Raw genomic sequence first — 24,774 nt, forward strand, 5'->3', positions numbered from 1 at the left:
TAGCTCATCCAAACTTACAAAATTAATAATTCAATAATACAAAAAACTAGAATGTATCCTACAATTAGTTTGACTTTACGGTTATGACATTAAAGGTCCATGTTATATGAAAATAACAAATCACATGAATAGATATATAATTAATTCAACAAACACATTCATAATGCCGAAATTTACTTAACGGTTATGACATTAAAGGTCCATGTTCTATGCAGAAAAAACAAATCACACATATAGATAGATAAATCATTTAGCAAACAAACTCTTAATGCCAAAATCATCTACTCAACCAGAGAGGCCAAAATACAAATTTTAATCATATGCAATATTTTCTTTCTATGTTCAGTTTTTACCAGGTGTATGAAATATGAATTATGATACCTTGATGCATGATAATATGTCAAACATGATTTGTAAAAGTGTTCTGAAAAACTGACATCCAAAGTTCATGGAGAGGAAATACAATCTTTAAAGTCAGTGGACCCAGAAAATTTAATAATATTTACATTGAAGGAATATTACCAAGAAAATACTGTAATGCTTATGCTTTATCATGCACTTGAAATCCGATTTGTTTAACTGACTGCAATTTTTGACACCCTCCAATGAAGTAAGGCAACAGCAGCTATTTGCACAATATTCTGTTAGATACCTACATAGGTACATAGATTAATAGATGCTCAGAAACAGATTCAGAGGTAAAGTAGACTGATAGTGAGATAGTTGTTGATTGATTTATAGATAGCATGTATACCTAAATTGATGTGAGCTTAATCATGTACTGAAATAATTAGTGTAAAAGTGTAAATTGTGCTGATGAAAACTGATCTCCTTTTTTGTAGTGCTCATGTGATGTTCTGGACAGACTGGGGCAGAAATCCCCGAATTGAAAAAGCCAGCATGGATGGCAAGCAGCGAACTGTCATTGTCAGTGAGAAGATTTATTGGCCCAATGGTCTTTCGATAGACTACCCAAATAGACTACTCTACTTTGCGGATGCATATTTGGATTACATCGATTTGTGTGATTACAATGGAAACAACCGGCGTCAGGTTTTGGCCAGTGACTTGGTAAGGTCACAGTTTATTTCAGAAAAGGGTCAAATGATATTTAGATCAAGAAATATACTTTACATAGATTTACATGTTTCTAAACATATGTTAATGCATATTTCACTTTTAATAGTGAATCTTTACATGACTTTCTGTTGAAAAGAAGAGAATTTTGCAGCGTGAATCTTTCTGGATTCTCTCTAAAGATGTACCATTTCTCTATGGAGGTGGTATACAATACAATTTGTAAAGAGTGGTTTGGATCCTCTTGCACAAAAAAATGATTTCCCTTTACGTCCCATGATTGCCGTTCATGGAAACCACCAATTGTATTTTTACTGTACATAGTTGACATTTTCAGCTCTCCTCCTTTGTCCATGATCCCTTATGCATGAAGAATATTGTAACAAAATCTACAGTGGAAATTTTGAATTGCTCTCAATGATCTCTGTCGGAATAGATGAGTCAGTTTGCAGCTAAATATATAAATCTACTTAATCAATATGTCATTTATATTTTTTGTGAAAGGTTTTACGACATCCTCATGCAATAACTGTCTATGAGGACTTTGTATATTGGAGTGACCGCCACACTAATCGAATTATTCGAGCAAACAAGTGGAATGGAAGAAATCAAACAGTCATTATATATAATATTCCACAGCCAATGGGTATTTCCTCTGTACATCCGATAAAGCAACCACCTGGTAAGTTTAACAATATTTCTATGCAAACCCAAATGACAAAGCTCTAAAATATAGTTTATGCTCTAAATCGTTTTTATTGTGGAAATGAGGTAAGGGAAAGCAATAAATACATGCCATCGTGCAACAGATCACAGCATATGTCAAATGTGTGCTTGTGTGCCCAACCTGGGAGTTCATTGTCTAAATTGTGCCCTCTTGTGAAGTTTTGATCACATTTTTAGAACTCAAGATTGTGCTGCATGATCCTAAATAAAACTTGGGTGCGGGCTAATGCCCTGTTCAATCTTCTCGTGGTGCTTACTTTCTAAGGAAAGAAGAACCGTCTTTTCATCCATATCTATCCTAGCAGGTTGCCCAAATAGTGGGAGGCAAATGTAATAAACCTTAAAATGCAATTTTTTTAGATTAATGTTAGTATTGACTACTGCTATGTTTATAAAATGTGTTCTTCTCTGATATTCAGCTTTTTTGATGTATCTCATAATTCCCGAATCTGCTTCTGACTGATGATCCATCACCTTGCATAGTGATACCTAGAAGGACTCTTGCTGAAATACACTAAGTAGTATATATATTTATTATGCCCTAATGGTGATTACTTTCTATTAGCATCTGTACAATTCAGACTTGCTCACATTTGTGTAATTTGCAATAGAAACAAACATAAAGGCAAAAAATCACTTCACTTTGTGCATTATATTTTGCAAACAATCTGTGTTTAGTTATATGTGTAAACTATCTTTGCTTTAGTGTCTTATTGTTACCATTTTAACCACGACATATGCTAAATTTTCTGTTGTCAAACTAAGGAAAAATTGATAAACTTGCTTAGTAAATTAATCTCTCTCTCTCTCTCTCTCTATATATATATATATATATATATATATATATATATATATATATATATATATATATATATATATATATAACTGAAGCCTTTTGTTAGGTGTGCCCTGACAGCTGACAGTAACTTACTATTTTTTCTGTTTCTTAGGGGTCAATTCATGTGCATCAGCTCCATGCAGTCATTTGTGTTTACTTTCTTCATCTGGCCCAAGGTTCTACTCCTGCGCTTGCCCTTCTGGGTGGTCTCTTGATTCGGATTCTGTTAGTTGCAGACAAGGTAGATCACCCAATTCTGTTGCTATTGTTTTGTTGTTGACTATAAGATGACAAATTTTAAAAATTAAGTTATATTTTAGAGCTCTCTCATGCATGGAATAACAGCTAATCATGGCAGGGAAATATGCCTGTTTTGTTAGATTTTGATTCCCTACAACACTTGACATCACAACATGGCTGTGCTCAACCAACTTATTCAGTGTACCCATAGTAAATGTGGCTGGGGAAAGTGAGGTGGAAGCCTCTAGGAAGGCATCATATAAGGTAGTTTAATATATGTTATAAAGTAAGTGGGATGGTTGGACTCCTTAAATATAGGACTTAATTAAGAGTTTGCCATACAGGACACTGTCAAAAAAGTGACAGATATCCCATCCACTGTATTTCAAGTGCATCATACCGTATGGCACTTGTCATGCAAAAGACAGAATATCTGTCATGTTTTGACAGAATATATCATCCTCCCAAACTATAAATAAGGATCTTAGGGGCATATTTACAAGCCCCTGTTGCCACAGGAGCATCACTTTTTTTGATGTTCCTGTGGCGCTATGGTCTTCGCCCGATTTACAAGGCTGTGTGGCACCCTTTCACACTATACTTAGCGTGAAAGGGGAGGGTAATGGATGTTGCAGTGGGCGTTTAGCTGCAACATCCATTGATTTTGATGCTGCCCCATATTTACAAGCGTGCCGTAAATATGGAGACAAAAAAAACCTGGTCTTACTGGTGAAACGAGGAGAAATGCTTTATTTCTCCTTGTTTTTGTTGTTCCTATGCATTGTGCAGCACACATAGAAGCAGCAAAACGCCACGCATGATTGTTTATGTGCAGGAAGGTGTCCCTTCCTGCACATAAATAATCCTTTTAAAAATGATGAGTTGCAACTTCTATAAGTGGGAAAGTGTTGCCATATGTTCAGGGAATGAGGGAAAAACCAGTGGCATCTGATGTGGGACTATGTTAAAAAGGTTCATAGTAATGGACAGTAGCACAATGCCACAGAGTCCATAAATTGTCTGCACCATTCTTCCGAGATGGAGATGTACATGTTCCTCTGTTGTAGCTTCCTAATTTAACATTTTAGAACAGCCTCAGGATTAACAATAGCTTGAATGTTGAACACAATATTAGGCCTCTCAATAGATGAAGTGCAGGAAAGAACAGCGTAGAGCACAATACAGGTGTTCAAAGTCACCTACTCAGGGAATGTTCCTCATGTGGACTCAGACTGAAGACTGGATTGGGGTAATCTTTGTAACCTAAGTCACTAATGGACGCCTTCAGCATACAACATACTGCAGCACGTCTTTTATGCATGCATAGCTAAGTTACAGAAACTAACCATAACACCATTGGAAAAATATCCCCTTGCATTTTTATTGTAATACACACCTGAAGACTAACACATTCCTTTTTTTCCTGGTCATTCTTTTATTATTTAATCTGTCCATTTAAAATCAAAGATTTCAGGAAGTGCATCTCTCAGTTGTTTTCCCCCTGGACTCGGAGTAGTTCATATCTTATCATAAAAGAAGTACTTTAGGGCACTGTCTGATATTAGGCACACTGAAGATTTAATTATCGCTAATGAATGGAAAACATGGGCCGCTTGCCTCTCCTCCCTCGCATTTTATTTTGAACTTAATCCTTTCTCACATTGTTTATTTTTACATGCTAGCACTAACTTTCAGCAGTAAGATTACTTTTAGCCAATCAGAGCGTGTGCTTATTGTAGTCTTTTCAACACGGCAATATGTTCCTCCTCGGCCTCGGAAATTGCTGTAGCTAAGGTTTCCTGAATCAAGGTTGATTGAAAAGTGTTACTTTCTGGATTTTACCTTGTCATTGCTTACTTTTGACACAATGAATTGCATTCATAACACACCTCTACTTCTCGGAGTTAAAAAAGATGACAATTCTTTTTTTAATGCTTTTTTATCTAAAGTCGAGTAAATACGTGCATTCTCCCCAGTTAGCAATATGCAGAGAAGGCTGCAAATGCTAATGCATGTGTAACAGAAATACAAATATTTATTTAAGGCATTTGTGTAGTGCAGACTAGCCATATGGGCAACGGAGAGCTTTACGAGCAGAAGGAAACATCAGTGATGTAACAATAGAGAATATTGGTTGAGATGTATAAAATTATTCAGCAGTAGCAAACATTCCAATTTGCAAAATTGGATTGTTTGCAACTGCTAAAATCTTATTATCAATGTCCTAAACTGAGTTTAGTTGTCAATAAAATTTTACTGACTCTTAAAATGGGTTTCCATATAGATTTCAAATCGTAAATTCGAGGGGGCGGGTTGTCAGCGTCCTTTCCAAATTGCTATTAGAGTGGTAAATCCCCTGCGAAAGAGTAGAGGTCCTCTTTGGACTCCTCCCATTTATGAATTGCGATGGTTGCCATTTTCAGTGGTCCAGGAAACTGCTGCTGACTTGCACTAAACGTTTACAAAAGGGAAAACGTTTTCTTTTTAAAGCAGCCCCATTTCTTTCAGGGAAATCAGGCTGCTTTAAAAAAAAAGTTATTTTTTAAAAGTGCTGGCATTGCCCTCTCTGCAGGGTCCCCCCCCGCCCCCCAAACGTTTTGCCTTCTCCCTTCTGTTTTCTGAACCTGTTCTGGTTGGCTTTTAGGACTGAGTGCACTTTACAACTGATAACCAGTCTTAAGGGTTTATCCTCACTCCCTAAAACATGCTAATCTTGGACTAGACCTGATTGCCATATTTAATTTACTTAAACATCCCTGGTAAAGTGGTATACCTTATACCCAGGGCCAGTAAATTAAATTATACTATTGGTCCTACAGCACTTTTTGTGCCACAGATTTAAGTAGCCATTTCAAACATGTCTCAGGCCTGCTATTGCAGCCTGTGTGCAGTTTAAATTGCCAACTGGTCTTGGCAACACAAACCCCTTGCTAGGCCAAATATTCCCTTTTAATACACATAAGTCACCTCAAAAGTAGGTCCTAAGCAGCCGTTAGGGCATGGTGTATTGAACATAAAATGTTGGGCATGTACTTTTACTTTTTATATGTCCTAGTAGTGAAAAACTCACAAATTAATTTTTTACAATTGTGAGGTTTATCTCTCCCATGTGATAACATTAGGTCACCTTATCACATTTAATAAGTGATAACTTTTGTTTTGGGAATAGGTTCAAATGTAATGTTCTGTGTCTAAGGAATTGTAATTTAAAATCCTCTTTAAAGGTAAAATCGAATGTTAAGTCACAATTCTGAAAATAAAATCTTTAGAAAGTTGGCATTTTCTTGTCGTAACCATTTTGTGCCTGCATCCTTTTCTTAGGCTGCATAACTAGGTGTAGTTGGTAGTTGGCCATTGTGTATGCCTCCTAGACAGCTACAAAATAGAGGGACTGGGTGTTGGCAGGATGGACCTTTCTAGCTGGATGAGGGGGCGGAGCTGTACACAGCCCCATTTGCACTTCAAAAACACTGCCTCAGCTCACACACAAAGAGCTTCACACTAGCTTATTGTGACTGCAGACAGCTTGGGTCCAGGACAGGGAGACAGGAAATTCCAGACACTTCTGTGGGGGGAAGCTCCAGAGGTTTCTTCCATTTCAAAGCTGTCTCCAGGTATAAAATTAGGACCCTCAGATCCACTCTTCAGTTTACTTCTGGAATTGAAGAAGAACTCAGAGAGGACTACCCTGTTACCCGTGGATTGCTGTGTACTTCATAGGACTTCCCGTTGCACTAAGGGGACTGCCCTGTTGCCTGAAGCCTGCCTTGTGCCCTCAGAGGACTAGAAACCCCAGACTTCAAGAGTGACACAAGGGCTAGTTGGCTGGCTCCTGATCGGAGCATCTGGGACAGAAAAGGCTCCCACCATCCTGAACCCACACCTGGACCCAGCCTGATTGAGTTGTGGCCCTCCAAATGGTACCCCTCCAGTCCTGGACCCTTGAAAGTGGTGCTAAAGGTGCCATGATATCCCAAATCCAATACTGGGGACTTGAAAACATTTCTGTCAAAAGTTGCTCTGAGAACCAACTGGAGACCGAAACCTACCTGCTTGCCGGTCTACCCAGGATGCATTGTTTGTCAGTCTGACTTTGCAGCAGCTCCCGCCACATTCTTCTCCACAGCAGAAAATCCTGTTCAGCGGCTCTTTGCAGGAGGTGTATCTGGCCTTGTGAAACCCTCATCAGCTACAGCCTGCAGCTTCGCCCCGCTGAAGATTTTCGACTTTCATAAAAGAGACTAAGGGCCCGATTTAGAGTTCAGCAGATGAGATACTACTTCACAAATGTGGTGGATATCCCATCCACCACATCACAAGTGCAATAGAATATAATGCAGTTGTAATGCGGGGAATGAGATATCCATCACGTTTGAGGCAGAGTAAACCATGTGCTGAACTTTAAATCAGACCCAAAGTCCGAACATAGAAATCTTCACTGCAATTATGCCCATCAGCTCCCCGACAACAACACCTCGTCCTTCTTGGACACCACCAGCTGCCTTTCCCCGCTGAACATTTCTTTCGACCAGCGCTTGTTCGCAATCAGCCATAACTTTTGACTTTGACCCAGTCTTGCGCGACTACATATCAGCGGTTGGCGCTTTGTTCTTTTAGATGTTAGTTTTCACCTTAAACATTAGAAATTCATAACTTCTGTCCTACTGATTAGATTTTTGACCTGTTGGTGCCAAATATTTTATTACCTTTGAGTCTATTTTTCTAAATTGGCGTGGGATCTTTCTTGTGGTGTGTTTTCACTTCATTGCTGTTTAAGTGCTGCATAAATACTTTTCACATTGCCTCTAAGTTAAGCCTGACTGCTTTTGTGTCAAGCTACCAGAAAGTTAAGCACAGGTTAATTTAGTGATGTTTATGGTTCACCCTGATAAGGATTGTGGCTATTGCTTGATAAGGACTCACTCCCCTCTCAACCAACAACCCACTTTCCCACAAACAGTAATATCGGATAGGTGGTCTGCTGACCCCTGCAGGTGATTGTAGCCAATTGCAGCGAGTCACAAGTTGTGGCCTGCCTAATTAATTTTCTTAGGAAGGTCACTCTGTGCCTCACTATGATTTGGTATTTTGTGAACCGACCTAATAACACATAGGTCAGTTTTAATAAACAGATATTGGTTGCAAAATGAAGAGTCACAGTTTGGGACCACGTTTTGTGACTGCTATCATAGTACATCTGGCCCTTAGTAAAGAGAACATTTTTAGGTATTTTCAGAATAGCTGATAGAACAGTTTTTTTGTTTACTGCATGAATTCAGCTGCTTCTAGGCACTCTCAGTCATGGAGGGGTAAGAGAACTGAGCCACATCTAAATACATTTTAAGTGCACAAAAAGGCTACTTTTCAAACATTATATTCAATTTCTTCTCAACAGAATCAGGATTTAAGGGATTTTCCACTTGGAAGGTTGATTTACACATGTACACAAAGAACATGTGTACCAAATGAGCTTCGATGTGGGAGCAGTGTGAGCACAGTGGTGCATTTTGGAACACGTCCCACATAAATGACTAAAGCAAGGTTTCCCTGGGTAGTGCCATTTACAGAGAGCACATTTTCCATTAAAATAACATCTTGAAGTGTCCTCTAAATTATCATAAGAAATGCAGCTTTACTGCTAAATATATATGGCACACAAATGTGTGAAAATCAGATTTTTGTGTGTATTTAATTTTTGTGCATCACTCAAGTAAAGTGTCTTGGTTTGTTTTGACCCCATTAAAGTTTTGGTTTTCATCACTCTTCAGAATTACACAAAACAACAAAGTACCTCATTTGTACTTTCTTTCCTGTTTAAATATTTTGATACATTTGTAGTACTAGTAGACGTATTTAAATTATGTTACGTGTTAGAAAACATTTGACATCCTGCAGCCTTTCCTTTCACCCTTCCTGAACCCCAGCAGGGTTGTCACTTCATTCACATTACAAAATTCCAAAAGCAAAATCAAGCAGTTTATTAGAAGATATTGCCTGACCTCTGCTTTGCACTAACAGCAAATGGGAAATTGCAAAACAATATTTAATAGCCTCTTTTTTGTTCATTTGCCTTTTTAACTCCTGCAGGTTATCTTGGGGCTGCTGCAGCCCCTATCTAGGGGGTGCTGCAGCCACACCCCTCTCCCCTATGTCGAGCGCCCTTGGTCACTTTAGCACTTTATGATGAAGTGAAGTATTCTAATGTGCACTGGAGCTCCTTAGTACTAAATAAATTAACCCCTTCGCCGCAGGGGTAATTCCCCCGCGGCGCGGGGGGGGGGGTGGGGGGCGGCGGGGGCGCTGTGCTCATGACGAGCTGAGCTTGTCACGACTCCGCCCACTGATTGATTCTCCTGCATAGGCGGTGAATCAATCACGCGTGGGCGGAGCGCGACCGCTATGACGAGCCCAGCTCGTCATGAGCACAGCTCCACTGTGCCTCATGACGAGCTGGGCTCGTCATAAGCACACAACGGGTTAAATGAGATAGTATCTGTATTATTGTTATGCATCTTGATATACCTATATATGAACTTTCATAATCACTGTAAATGCTGGAAAGATAGAAACATCTTTGGCATTGAACTGTTTTTGTGCTAACGTCTAGTGATTTGTTTTGTTTCATTAAACAGACTTCAGAAGCAATACATGTCCCCTGTTTTGCTATAATATTCCATACTGCATGCCAAATTGATATTATTTTGTTTTGCAGATTCCCAGCCCTTCCTCATTGCTGTGAGAGACAGCATCATTTATGGGATGTCACTAAACCCAAATGAGAAAACCAATGATGCCATGGTGCCAATAGCCGGGCTTTACAGTGGGTATGATGTTGACTTTGATGACACACAGCAGATGATCTACTGGGTTGAATACACCGTAAGTAAAGAGTGATAGCTATTAGAAGCTAGCCATTGGAGGTCCGTGAATTAATATAAATAACATTGGAACTGAGGTCCTTTCTTCACAATGTATCTCAAGCGGTACTACTGGAAGTCAGAGTAAATTGACCATTTCTATCCTGAACTGCACTCATCCACGCGTTTAGCCCCAAACGCTATGGCCTCATTTACACCCTCATTTATACCCTTGTAAACAGCACTCAGAATGCCCACTCGACGAAAGCCGTGGCCTTCGATCACCTGACAGAAGCAGCACGTGCCATATTTTGAGAGACTCGACTGTCTGGTGGGATCTCACTACAGTGCAGTGCAGAAGATGCATTGTAGGCTGAGCAGGCCAAAAATGGACACCACGCATACATTATTGTTTTACTCAAACTCTCAGAGCAGGAGTTTTTTCAGTAAATTGAAAAGCAATGGCCCGGACATGCCATGCCTCCCCATGGCTGGTCCGGGCAAGAAAATCCATGGACAGTCACACTGTCTTAAATAGGGAAGGGAGACCATCACTCTGTGGCGGTGGCCCAGTGGCAGACTGGAAGTCAGATCAAGGGTTTTCAATAGCAGAACTGTGTGAGGCTCTGCCTTTGGAAACCCTGCAGTTCCCTGACCTCTAAGTGAGGATGGGGAAACATGATGTGTGCGGGAAACGGCCACTACAACGCGGCCGTTTCCACGCATAACCATAACCACGCATGCATTACAACGCATGCGTGGTTACAACGAAAAGCCTTTACTACGCATACCTTTACTACAAAATTCGTAATGAAGGCATGTGTGCTAAAGTTAAAAGAAAAAAAAGGGGGGGTTGGTGGGTCTCCCCCCCCCCAAAAAAATGGGATTAAAAAAGAGGGCTTGGGGGGGCACCCCCAAAAATAAAATATAAAAAAACCATACCTGATTCCGTCAATTAAAGAGAGATATGGAGGCAATCCACGTCGTTAGAGGAAACGGAAGGACACTTTCGCTTCCTCTTAACGACGTGGAACGTCACCAAGGAAGTTTGAGGAGAGGAGAGGTAAGGGGGAATGAGGGGGTGGTGTCGCGCAAGGGAAAAATTTAAAGAGTAGATAATAAGTGCAATATCCTTTAACAAGAAAATGCCATTAACATGCATAATTTATGAAAATCGTTGTAAAATTATGCGTGTTAAAGGCATTTTTGTGGTAAAGGATATTCGTGGTGATGGCATTCCCGTTGTAACGCATGCGTGGTAAAGGCATGCGTTACAACGGAATGCGTTGTAATGTCATACATTCGATGTTTGCAGGACTTCTGTCCATGTAATTTAACAAAAACACAAAGTGACATATAAAACTAAAATGTTATATTAGTTTAAACTTGCAGTGAATTCTGTGAATAGAATTGTTTAACTGGTTTATCATTGTAACCCTAATGCCCTTAAATATTCCTCATCTTTTCCCTGCATCAAACCGTTAATGAACCTAGCACTTCTGACAGCTCTGGGACATTTGCAGGTAGAAAGGAGCCTGTAAGAGAACCTGGGGTACTCCCAACTAAGGGGCCGATTACGATGGCGGAAGGACCGCCACCGCCAGCCATGCGGTGGCGGTCCTTCCACCATCAGACCGCGATTTTCCCCCCACCACATTACGATGGCGGGGGAATCGCTTTCGGACTGCCGCGGATGCAAAGACCGTCTGCCGCAGAACCACCACAGGCAATCGTTCTGATTGCCTGGCGGTTCGGTGTGCATCCATGAAATGGAGCGGTGCCTAGCAGGCACCGTCCGCCAAATTACGATGCTGTCTCCAGCCAGCCTTTCCGTGGCGGGTAAACTGCCATTGAAAGGCTGGTGGAGATTGGTTACTGGGCCCATTGCAGGCCCCCCTTGTGTTGGGGGAGGTGTGGGTGCACTGGGGGGTACCCATGGTATCCCCCTACATTTCACTGCACCAAGTGGCAGGCACCGTGTGGTGCCTGCCACATAGTGCAGTGAAATGCACATCCTGCTATTTTAACATTGCAGCCGGCAGCAGCCGCCGCAGTGCTAAAATGCAAAATGTGACCGCCATGGTGGCGGTCGCATCCTAATTGGGTGTGCGGAACCGCCGCATGTATTGTGGACGGTCTCGGTCACCACTACGATGGCAGACGGACTCCAGTCCGTCCGCCATCGTAATCGGCCCCTAAGTGTTTGGTAGCTTGGACAAACTCAAGGCTTAAAGCCTGAAAGAAGAAATAGAGAATGCATATCAATCTCCAATATTATTCAAATCGGCTTCACAGAGCGTTGGGCCAGTTTCCAAACAAGGGTAATTCTAAACGTAGCTAGTAATAAATATTACTTAAGGCAAAATAGAACTCTAGGGTCCCGATTAAGAATGTGCTGGATTTCCATGCGAGTGTACCAATGGCCAGAATAAAAATTTGCAGTTGATATCCTAGCACTTAAATCTCGCTGTTCTGGAATTTTGCCCCCACATTGAGGAATAACACGAGGTCCCAGAATTAACAGAACCAGATCTGCATGTGTAGCCTCCATTCCGTGGACAGATCTGTTTCCATTTTTAAAATGCATTTTCTTGATAGTTTATTCCAAGGGCATGGTGAACACCAATAGATGGTATCATCATGCTGTGGATGGCAGACCCAGACGGACAAAACAGTTGTTGACATGGCATTGGACCACCCATCCAAGATCCTTCCTAGCAACATTTCAGCAAACAGTTGAGTGGTGGTTGTGTGGCGCAGAAGGTAATTGTGGAGCAGGCTGTGGTTGTTGCTCTGTTAAAGCTCTACATGAGACCCATGGCCTGCCTAATGAGGCTAGTTTGAAGTGGTTTTGATTTGAATATTTATCAGATAAAATGGGATGCTTCTAGATAGGGTATCCACTTCACTCCAGGTCTTTATCAACGTAGTCTCCAGTCCTGAAATTTTCACTTACAAATCATTGTTTTCAGGTGTGCTGGCTAATTAGTTCAATTGAAGCTAAACCAGACTACAAACCAAGACTGCATTAGGTTATCTTTAAAACGTTTGAGGCTGGATACCATGCCTGTAATAAGGAGTTGGTCACTCTACCTGTAGACCAGAAAAGTCCCCATTAAGGCAAATCAAAATGCAGCAGTACTATTCCTAGATATTTCTGTTGCTAATGTCCCTAACATTATTAGATCTATGAGGCTAATAGTGCAATAATCTTAAGCAAATGTGTAGCTCAAACAGTGTGCAGTTCAGGAAAAAGATCTGGAAATCAATAGTGAATAAAGTGTATTGTGCGGCACATCCTCGGCAAATGTGTCTATATTGTGAGCTATCCTTGTTTTAAAATGTGCTCATCGTATATGGAGTGAATGGGAAGATTAGACCATTCATGTTTATTTCAGACTTACAGCCATAGTCATATTTGATTTAATGATCAAGAATGCGGTGCTCATTCTTCATGCATTGGTGACTGGGGTTTCTGTTTTATGTTTATAATTGTTTAATTACTTTTCACCAATTATAACATTCCGAACATGGCAATAAATTTATATTTGTTAATTAAAAAACTTACTAGACATACAATTTGAGAAAGATTATATATATTTTTACAGAAATATATATCAAAGTTGCTGTAGGGGTTGCCTAAAATTATGCTGATTTCTTTCCAAAAATGTATGCAATCTTTTTTTGCTCCCCTTCCTTCTAAGGGGGAAATTCACAGAGTGAAGTCAGATGGAACGAACAGGACAGTCTTTGCGCCAGCTGTAATCATGGGGTCTCCTATTGGCCTAGCTGTAGACTGGATCTCAGGAAACCTTTACTACACCAACCCTGCAACGCAGTCAATTGAGGTATGTACATCAACATTTAAAGTTAATATAAACATACATTTTGCTACTACCTGTAAGTAGGTGCTGGGGAACTGTATAAAGCTAATATCTTTTGATTTTTCAGTGACAATCAAGTGTACAGTTCGTAATAGATAGTGGGAATTTTAGTGTGGTTGATGGCCTATAAATAAATCAAGTAAATAGGTTACTTTAGCAAAACTTTTTCAAGATTCTCATTTTGAGTACCTCTTTTTAACAGCTATGCAAAGGCCATCGGGTAACATAAATGTTATAGTTGCAGGGGCTTCAGTTTATAAGAGTCTTAGTGTATAGCTTGATACATATGCAAGGGCTTGAGGTGTGCTGTGGTAGCATCCCATACCTGGGTGGATTTTTTGGTGAGCTTTGAACAGCACTTTGATTACCTGTGAAACCTGTACCAAAAGCCTATAAAGCCTAACTCCAACTGTACCTATGCAGGTGTTAACATTACGTAGTGAAGTTCAGCGCAGAAAGACTCTGATCACTAACGATGGGTCGCCTACGGCCACTGGAAGGCCAATTGGAATTGCTGTTGATCCAGCCCGAGGGTGAGTGCCCTGTATAATGTTCTCTATCATATCTGAATATGTGCGTTTTTAGAAGTCTACCAAAAGCTCTTGAAAAATAAATATTTATCTGACTACAAGAAAGGTTGTAGAGCTATATGAAGTTAATGAAGCAAACATGACTTGTATTAAGGTACAGTGTTCTTGAAAGTCTCAAACAATTGTAATGTAAAGGTGAACTTCAGCCCTTCCAAACTTATATAAATACTTTAAGTCCCCAGTAGTATACACGTGTAAGTGGATATTTATTTGTTCTTAGAAGCACTGTATATGTTTGTAAATAACCTTAAAGTTCCAGTCACAATTCCTGTATAATAAAGTGTAGGTCCAAGTTACAGGCCCACCTCACCATCATGCCTGCACAATTCATAGTGTAGGTGCAGTGTGATTATCAACTTGGGGCAACACTTCAGGAAGCACATCAAGTTGCAACACCTTATCACTGCATATTCAATGGAAATGTAAAGTCCTCTTTTCGGGCTCTACATAAACATGCCTTGGTAAAACCTAAAATCTCCCTGTTAGGGACAGCTGGTAATTTTTAAACAATAATCCGACTGAAAGGGAGTTTAGGAGAATAAAAACTGTCCCTAAAGCAGATTCTATGACTAAAACCAGCAGTCAGTAACTGGGCTCAGCAAGAATGATGACTTCTCACAGTAACCAAAACTTTGCACTGTAGAGCAGCCTGTGCACAATATTTTGCTTCAGAATTAAAGGAGTCATAGAGTAAAAAAAAGGTCAAAGAGTTAAGAGTAACATTTGATTTTCCATACACATAAAAAATACATTAATAAGTTGTTTTCATTAATGTAAATCAGTGGTTCGTAACCTGTGGTCCGGGGATGCTTGGAGGTCTGCAATATATATATATTTCTGCTCCTTTATCACAAACGAGGTCGGCACTCACAAGGATGAATTAATCCAATTCTTTTCATGGAAAATGCACAACATACAAAATAAACGACTCTCCGCTGTTGCCTTTCTCAATGTTAACTGGCGCGCCAATAGCAGCATCATTATATACGTCATCACTTGTATCGTTTCCTTGGAAATCAACAATGGCATGGGTTAAAATGATTGATTCCTTGTGTGAGGACAGGCACCATCTTGGCATGTATCACCATTGTACCATCATAGAAGTCTGAGTATAACAGTAAGAACAGGACAAAAGAGAGACAAAGCAGAATATAATAAAAGAAAGAGATAAAGGAATGAAGAAGTAATCAATTGAACAGTAAATGAAATTAGAAAGAGAGAGCAGCAGATCAAGAGGAAGAACTCAGATCTGAAAAGGAAACAAATCAAACAAGTGTAATACCGACATGACAACAAGAGAAAAGGGACCAATCGAAAAATAGGGATTAAGACATAACAGCACCAAGGATTCATATAAAAGCAATACAATTAAATAGATTTTACAATTAACATGTTCATAGCAATTGAGCTGTTTTTAATGCTATAGTCTATGAGGTGGGCTGGAGATTTGTAGATGATCTTTAAATAAAATGGATAAACGATGCACTATCTAATATTTAATCAAGGAAGAGTTAGGCTCAGCGAAAGTAACGCCTTCCTTCTGGCATTAGTCGCATTAGAAATTTTCCTAGAGTTGAGAGTTTCATGACATGCCCATATAAAGGTTCTTCTTATTGGCTGCTCTAATTGTATGCAGCATGTCAGTGTAGTCCAGGAATAGCATGATGATTTCACATGGTTTAGATAAGAAAGCAATAGATATCAATCCGCACAGTCTATAGCCCTATTTATATTAAGAGGAGGAGATCCTGATGATAAATCCAATTCAAGAAGGAACATTTTTAGAAATGCCAATGGGTCATGACCCTTGAAGCCCTGTGGTAAACCTCTTAAATTGTTATGCCTGTTGTGAATCTCCAAGTCCTATGTGTGTCTTTCTGAAAGTAAACATCTAACGCCAAACCTGCTATTTTTTTTATGTCAGTTCTTTTGCATCACCAATGTGTTGCTCCATCTCCACTAGTCTATTCTTCTGGGATGCCCATCTATCTTCAGTCATCTGCGATGTATGATTGGTGGCTTTCATGAAGCACTGTAAAACTCTAATGTAATTGAAAATTGTGTCCACAATACAGTTGTCAGAAAACACAAGAGATGATGAGTCATTCCTAACATGCTTCAGTTTAGCACCAGAAGAAACAAGTAGGGGGATATATTAAAGCAGGCACTTTTGGGTTTGAGAGTTGCGAAATTTGTTTAAATCTTCAATATAGTGAACCAGAGAAAGTTGAAAGTGTCAGGACATATAATGTTCAGGTAACTGGATGTTGATATTTCTCTGAAAGGAGCCTAGAAGCATTTAGGAACCAAGGATAGCAGCAGCACATAATATCAACCCAAATTAATACCCACAAAATTAAAGGCAGGTTTGAGCAAAAGACAGTTTTGCAACATTTCAAAACTGAAATACAGGTTTGTCAAGTGAAATAAAAAAATAAATCACTACATAAAACATACTGCAGCAAATGGAGATAACTATTGAAGATTTACTATATGATGATGACATAAAGAGAGCTTTGAGTTTGAGCACTGACTGAAATCACAATTGAGGGCACGTTCACGTTGAGAAAATTCCCTGGAGTGCTGAAGAAAAATGTGGTTAAAACTGCAGCATAATGCCATTATTCAAGGCTCAAATTTCATGCTGAGCAAGTTAAAAAGAATTGCCTTCTGTATATGGATGACGAAGAAGTTGAATGGTGCATACATTTTGTAAAACTCTGCTGACATGAGGAGCTCTACAGTTCGACCCCCATCTTGTCAGGTGCAGAGTCACACCCTAGTCTCTCATCTTCCGACGCTCAGAACAATTAGCTTGAGTAATATTATTTGCAACTCTATAAATTATTTGACAGCTTTACACAAAGAACAAGTTATTGATATTGTCATGATTTGCTTTGTAAATGTTCATTTAGATGTATTTTGATCCATTATGTCTTATGGCTCTTGTCACTGTATGTCTCTGTGAATGACAAGATCTTCTCTACTGCAGCAAAATGTACTGGACAGACCAAGGGACTGAGAGTGGGATACAGGCAAAAATCGCCAGTGCTGACATGGATGGCGCCAATGCTGCAGTCCTGGTCGTCAATAATCTTGACCATGTGGAGTTTATTGCAATTGACATCAAGGAACAAAAACTGTACTGGGGTGTGACCGGCAGTGGTGTGGTAAATGAACCATGTGATTCTTTTCTTGAAATGTGTTAAGCATGTTCAATGTTTTTTGAATTTGAACAATTGACACTCCACATCCTTTTCAAAGACTTACTCCTTCAGAGGAAACCTGGGGTCCGCTAACCTCTAAAATGGGCAGGCAGACTGAGAGTTTTAATATGGCTTGGTGAGGGGGGCTGCTGCTCGATCTCCTCCCCTTTTTTCTTGGTTTTGGCCCTATAGGATGGGTTCTCCAGGGTTTAAAAAGGCTCTGGGAGGGCACCCGCCCCTTTTGTATGCAATACAGCCCTGGAAGATGGGTTTCCCGAGTCCTATTAAGGCCTTGCGCAGGGGACCCCGCAGCCCCCTCCCCTTTTTAATTGAATTTGGCCCTGGGCAGTGGGGTCCCTGTGCCTAAAGATGCTCAGGGAGGGGGCTGCGCACCCTCCTCCACATAATATGTGTTGCTTAGTGGGTGCCGCTGACGGGCACCATGGCACCCCCTTGTAATTTAGAGAGGTCCAGGGGGTGGGGTCTCCTAGGCCACAATAGGCTTGGGAAGGGGGGGACACAAGGTCCACTCTACCTTTTTAATGAAATTCAGCCTTGGAGGATGGGGCCGCCAGGGCTTATTTAGGCCCAGGGTAGGGGGGGTCACACGGCCTCTCCTCTTTTTAATGGAATTGGCACTGGGGTTGGGGTTCCCGGTGCCCAAGAAGGATTGGGAGAGGGGCCACATGGCGCCCTCCCCTTAATTATAGCATTTGGCCCTGAGGGAGGGGGTCCCTAGGGCCTATTAAGGCTTGAGGAGAGGGTCCCCACTACCCCCAAAAAAGGCCCAGCGGAAAGGAGTATCCATGGCACAAAGGCCAATCATACGCCGCCCGAGCCTGCGGAGAGTTAGCTGCCTTCAAGGAGTTGGCCTTAGGGCCTGGCTGCAGGCCAGAACTGAGGCCAACCCCTCGCCGCACATGGGCAAAGACTGTCCCCAGCTAGGGGTTGGCTGCCTTCTGGGCTGTTGTACATGCCAGGCCCTGTGGCCAACAACAACACCGGCTGTACACGGCCAAAGGCTGTGCGTAGCATGGGTTTGGCTGCCTGCAGGGGGTTGTACACAGCCCACACCATGCACAACCAAAGGCTGTGCGTGGCGTGGGATTGACTTTATGTATGGTAACAAAATATTACTTTACGTAAAAAAAGCCCCTCAAAATTAACTGAAAAAACACAAAGGTTAAGATGACGTTATATTTATGAATTGCTATTATATTTTACTTTACCTTAAAGAAAACCTTAGAAATTCACTGAAAAAAAAGGTTAAAGGGACACTGTAGTTAGGTGAATATGTCAGTGTCAACATAACGTTTTGAACTAAAAAATCACCAGTTATAGTTAGCAGAGCTAATGCACTGCTTATGACCTCACATATGATATCACTCAGGACATGTTCTATTACATCAAATAAATAAAAAAATCATGTCCCTATATTTATAATGGTAAGTACAAAAATATCGGCAAAAAAACAATCATTGACACTAATTTTGTCAAAAAATAGACAAAAATATTGTTTTTAAATATAAATAGAGTTTAAAGTAGTGAATATTAAATATTTCAATATATGAATGTAACATAATGTAAATCTAATGTATTCCATTCAAATGTAATACTTTATATAAATATATACTTTTATAAAGAGACAAACATGCATCTATTTGTGTATTTATATATATATATATATATATATATATATATATATATATATATATATATATATATATATATATATATATATATATATATATATATATATTTATTTATTTATGGAAAGAAAGAGGGTGTCCCCAGGTGAGCCGCACTCACAGCAGGTAAGTGAAGATTAGAGAGAGGTAGGCTGTGCTGATAGCGTCTGCAAACAGTCCTGACGCGTTTCGAGCATGCGCTCTTTTTCAAAGGTGCCCCACACAAGACCAGCAGCATTATGGATTTCCAGATTCTTCCCGCTTTATTTAACAACACAAGCACGCTCAGGTGAGCACATCTATGCAAGGTATTATGGGACTGGAAGTCCGTTAACAAATGAAACCCCAGTGGGTTGCTGCCAGAATGCAGGGTTTTGCGAAAACGTTCCAGTTCACAGACCGGGTCTCCCCCCAGTGCCAACGATCTCCTCCTGTTCCGTATAGCGTCGTGAAAGCACAAGCAACGGACCCGCATTCTCAGCGGCGGTGCAGCTCGCGACCGGGCAGGCCGGACAGGAGGACTGGCTTGTCTGACAATGCATGTCAGTCAACATGACGCCGGACCACCCACGGACCGACGTCATGCTGACTGACATTAGTAAACTAAGTTCAGAGACACCGAGGAGGGAGCTGCGGGCGCGGGCGGGTGCAGGGGCGGGGGGGCAACGCCCCAACGCCCCAATGGACGCACCGCGCCTGCCGGTAACACGTGCGCCGGAGGGAGAGCCAGTTTTGATACTGGGGGCCGGTTTTGCAGCAGTGCTGCAATATCGGCCACCTGTAACAAAAGCAGGAGCGGTGCTTCTAACTAGCACCACGCCACCTCCCCCCAATTCGCTCCCGGGCAGGTCTGAGCAGCAACCTGCCATGGTTCATTGATGTTCCCAGTCCGGCCCTGCGTTTCAATGAATGTATTTGGGCACAGAGGCCAGAAGACCTGGTACTGCAGCACTGTCGCTTTCTTTGGACCCTTCACTACTGCAGTGGGAAGTCAACATCTCTATTCACTCACTGTCCGTGGCTTAACACAGTTACTCAGTACCTGCTAACTTTTTAATTTTTAATAAACAAATTTAAACCTAAAGAAGGAATTCAGATAGGACAGAAACAGTCTTGTGTCCTGCTCTATAGCTATATTGTCAGCTTAAGATAAGCAAATGAGCAAAGATAAGTACAGGTCTTCCCTACCATGCCCTGGCACGAATAAAGAAACATTGGCAAAGCTTAAAGGTGTCAACATATGGCTAAAATCCATTCACATTAACAACGCCAAAAGCTCGTAGCTCGGCCATTGCCGCTAACTATTGGCTTTGCCAATGCATGTTCCTCTTATGTAGTTGCACGATCCCAGAAGTTGTTTAGTGGAACAAAAATCAGTGATGCGCTCTGTTACACATTTTTGAAAATCGATTCCTTTGTGTGTTGATATCTTTGTGCACATACTCAAACTAATAAAATGCTGTTTTATGTACTACTACCTAATACAAAACCTGTCAGTTGGAATTGTGTAAGTTCTCTTTCTGATTGCTTTGCTTTCTATTTTTTCCCTTATAACAAATGACTCACGTGTAACCTTTCAGTGAGAACACAAACAAGAAGAAGTCGTGTGTTACATTTTGTAGTGTTTAATGTAGAGTTGAAAAAAGGGTCGGACTTTGTGACGTTTACACCAATAAACCTGCTGCCCAGCGTACGTGATGCTAACAGATTTTGTGCCTGCCCTCATAGATCGAAAGAGCAAACGTGGACGGAACAAACCGTATCATTGTGGTCAACCACCTCTCCCACCCTTGGGGCATTGCTGTCCACGAGTCCTTCCTCTATTACACTGATCGCGATTATGAGGTCATCGAGCGGGTTGACAAGGCCACCGGCGCAAACAAGGTGGTGATGAGAGACAACATTTCAGGGCTCAAGTGCCTGCGCGTCCATTACAGAGACAGTGAGTATTTTGTGTCGCCGTTCAATGAGCCCTGTTACTGAAGGAAATTGCTATGTGAAGCATTTGTGGGTCAAAGGCGTTTCTTTTCTCAGCGTTTATTGAACGCTTTTACAAAATAACTGTTTTCGACCAGAATATTATCTGGAACTGTAGCAACATAAGAGGTCTGAAACTTGAATAAATCCTGCAGAATTGAAATCAATTTGAATCAATTTACTGCCAACAAAATGACAAACTGTAATGTATGGCCAATACACTCCAGCCAAGAGAATGTGGTAAAAGTGGACATGTGCTTTTTCAGGCTAAATTTATTGTTTGTAAGGCGACGCGTGTGATGGCTGCCACTGCGAGTGAAAACGATATTGCGACATAACCTGTGTTTTATGGGTGTTAAGTATTCAATTCATAGCACGACTACTACAGCAGCAAGGCACTGCTTAGAAGGGGTCTGGTGTTTTCTGAAATGCCTGTTTTGTTGGGAATCCAATGTGCTGGAATTTACCGCTCTTCATTGCATTTTGGCAGGTCAAACCTGCAGGAATTTAACAAGGGAAAACGCTACGTTCTTAACCGTTACAGGTGGATTTTGGTGCATTACACACCCCAATCTTCATTTTATGACCTCAAAATTGAGAATAATTCCATTTTATTGGACCTGAGACATGCTAAACTGTAGCGAGTTGGATTTTATCGGGTGCCATAGGTGCACAAACCCTACGAGGGCACTTGGAATCAGGGCCTAAGAGTTACTTAAAATGACTTGCTATTATATAGTGGTTCCTCTGAAAGTTTTTCTGTCTCTGTGTGCTGTAAATAATGGGTGTTACTTTTACCTTATTTAATAGTTTTCAGTTTACGGGCCTCAAAAAGATGGTAAAATGGTTTAAAACAAGAGTTGAGAAATAGAGACACTAATATTGGTGTGGTAAACTTTACTCGATTTTCTATTATTTTTTATTGACATTTTTGATAGCACCGCATGTCACCTGGGCCAATTTAGGACCCTAGAACAAGAAAGAGAATAAACATACAAAGTTCTGAATATCAGTAAGTGAGAGGATAACCGGTTGGGATGGGACTAGATGCGGCATTCGTCGGTCTTTCCCAAGCTGAAGTTGGAATTTTACTTGAAAGCCTGTTTGATTGCCAGTTTCATGTCTATAGTTGAAGTGCAGTCATTGGTTACTTGTTATGGATCTCCCATTTGCAGCCAAGAATTAGTTGATTTCACCCCAGAATCTGTGCACGATCTCACTTTTTTTTAGCTTTTATGATTTGATGCTGGTACTAACATCCCATTCTTAAGACAGTGTTACTTTACCACCAACAGTTTTACAAAGGACTTCTACAGTCATTGGAGTGTTTGTCTGGGAAGATGCCCGTGAGCAGCTTGTCCTTATGACTTCATCCTGGGGCGAAGCCTCTTGAAGAAGTCTGCATGCCTAAAGAGTGTGTCTGCGGAATACCATGCATGTATTAATTAGTGCCGTACATTTCTACCACACAATGCAGGCAATGAGTGATTGCTTCCAGTCGTTCTAGAATAAGAAGGAAATACTGAATGGAATTAATTTTCCAAGCACATAGCTGCAGCTCAAGAGATCCTTGGTAAATGATCATGCAACACATGCACAGCAGAGGTTGTGTCACCAGCAGACTTTGAGCTGTGTAGCAAGCATCTCATTATTAAACATCACAGTCAAGGCTGTGCATGGTTACAGTGAGGCGGGAGTTACACATGTCCGTGTCCCCTAAAGGGCTTTGGAGACAAGAAGGAAGAGCGGGGTGCCCCTTCACGTTCACATTTTACCAGAGCGAGTTGAAATGTCATTTCTCACTTGCAAAGGTACTGTTCGCACATTTCCTTTTTGTGGTAGCAAAACCTGCGATTTTGTGAATTACAGGGCTTTGTGACCAGAAAAGAAAGTTTGTACTTCAGGCTCATACTTCTTCTCAGGGCAAACATGATTTAGATCCTGGATGAAGAGAGCTCTATTATTGTTAGCCCCTAGTGCCAGTCTGGGGCTATATCTAATTAATATCTTCATCTTCCAGTATGTTTCCACTTCTATAGAGAAACACCCAGGCAGAATATAAATTATTTATAATTACCACAGATATTTAAAGATACTAAATGCATTTATTGGGTAAAAATTGACACGGCCAGAAGAAATTACAAACAAAGCACTTATTGTTAAAAGTGGTTTTAGTCTAACTCATGTACAGAAGATTTTCTTTGAAAATTGCAGAATTGGGGTGACATATTTACAGCAATTCAATTTCATGATGAGGGCAAGGCATACATCAACCCAGGGTAATACATTTATGTAAAAGAACACATTCAGCATAAAAGGATGGCCACAAAATAAACTCTCTTGTGCCTGGGAGGTGTTTAGTGTTTCTGTTTTTTACCCTTTGGCTGTTCTCGTCTCATGTATATAGGTCACTCATATATTGAAAGATGTTTCTACCTCAACACTAGAGGTGCAGTTTTTGAAACAGCAGCAAGAACGTGGTCATACTTCACAACACCAAAACATAGACTATCAGTATTCAGGACCGCTAGAAGTATGTTACAGTGGAGGAGGACAATATACAGCAGGGTCACTAAATGATGCCACTCATAAAGCCCTTCCATATTTTTTGGTTTATAATAACTGACAATTATTTGTCATCGGGCTGAATGCTGCCAGGATAGAACGTGTTTGGCACAATCAGTACAGTAATAGAACCAATCTTTCGTAACAGTATGAACAGTATGACCATTGTCCCTTTTTTTTGCTCTACATTAACTAGCTAGGGGGCATATTATCAAGCACGGCGTTAAAATTATCGCCGCTTTAGCGGCAGAAAACTGCTGCTAAAGCGGCGATAATGGGCTTGATAATATGCCACAGAGAATTCCCATAGAAGCCCATGTTGACACCAGAACATGGGCTTCTATGGGAATTCTCAAGGGCATATTATCAAGCCCATTTTCTGCTGCTAAAGTGGCGATAATTTTAACGCTGTTTCTTGATAATATGCCCCTTAAGGTTTAAAAACATATCTGCTGCTCTCGGAAATTGCAGCATAATCCCTGGTGTCATCACTTAAGTTGCATGTTTCCAGTCTTTCAATCAATCAATCAATCAATCAATCAATCAATCAATCAAGCAATCAATCATGGTTTGTAAAGTGCAGCTAATCACCCACGAGGGTATCCAGGCACTGAGAACACTGCTGCAGGTGAGGGTTTGGGTGAATAGCCAGGTTCTGAGTTTCCTCCTGAATTCCAGCAGCGAGGTTGAGGTGCAGAGGTGAAGAGGGAGGTCAATCCACTACTTTGCGGCGAGGTAGGAGAAGAAGCATCCTCCACTGTTGCTGAGACGGATGCGAGGTGTGTGCACGAGCAAAAGGGAGCATCTGGAGGTTAGGGGGAAGTTCAGACGATGGTTGTTGTATGCTGGTCCTTGATTGTGTAGGGCCTTGAAGGTGTGGATCAACATCTTCAAATGATGTCTTCTGAATGGGGAGATATTGAAGCTTCTTGAGGTTAGGGGTGATGTGTGTCTGCCTTGGGAAGTCTAGGATGAGTCTGGCTTCTGAATTCTGTATGGTCTGCAGTCTATTGAGGAGTCTCAAAGTGATTCCTATGCCAAGTGCATTGCCTTAATCCAGTTTGCTGGTGACAAGAACTTGGCTGAAACTCCGTCTGGTGTCGATGGTGAGCCACTTGAATATCTT

At 41.0% G+C, this 24,774-nt stretch overlaps 1 protein-coding gene across 1 annotated transcript in view; it reads left to right on the plus strand.

The window, feature by feature from the left end:
• LRP2 (LDL receptor related protein 2) overlaps nucleotides 1-24,774 on the plus strand; it is a 342,454-nt gene that overhangs the window by 177,794 nt on the left and 139,886 nt on the right. Inside the window, exons 29-36 of the mRNA XM_085645360.1 lie at nucleotides 843-1,071; nucleotides 1,582-1,759; nucleotides 2,754-2,882; nucleotides 9,594-9,760; nucleotides 13,443-13,586; nucleotides 14,046-14,155; nucleotides 17,205-17,382; nucleotides 20,835-21,048. Coding sequence (XP_085501486.1) covers nucleotides 843-1,071; nucleotides 1,582-1,759; nucleotides 2,754-2,882; nucleotides 9,594-9,760; nucleotides 13,443-13,586; nucleotides 14,046-14,155; nucleotides 17,205-17,382; nucleotides 20,835-21,048 — 1,349 coding nt within the window. The remainder of the gene's footprint in view (nucleotides 1-842; nucleotides 1,072-1,581; nucleotides 1,760-2,753; nucleotides 2,883-9,593; nucleotides 9,761-13,442; nucleotides 13,587-14,045; nucleotides 14,156-17,204; nucleotides 17,383-20,834; nucleotides 21,049-24,774) is intronic.

Source organism: Triturus cristatus, chromosome 3_1 (assembly GCF_964204655.1).
Source record: "Triturus cristatus chromosome 3_1, aTriCri1.1, whole genome shotgun sequence".
NCBI classification, from domain to species: domain Eukaryota; kingdom Metazoa; phylum Chordata; class Amphibia; order Caudata; family Salamandridae; genus Triturus; species Triturus cristatus.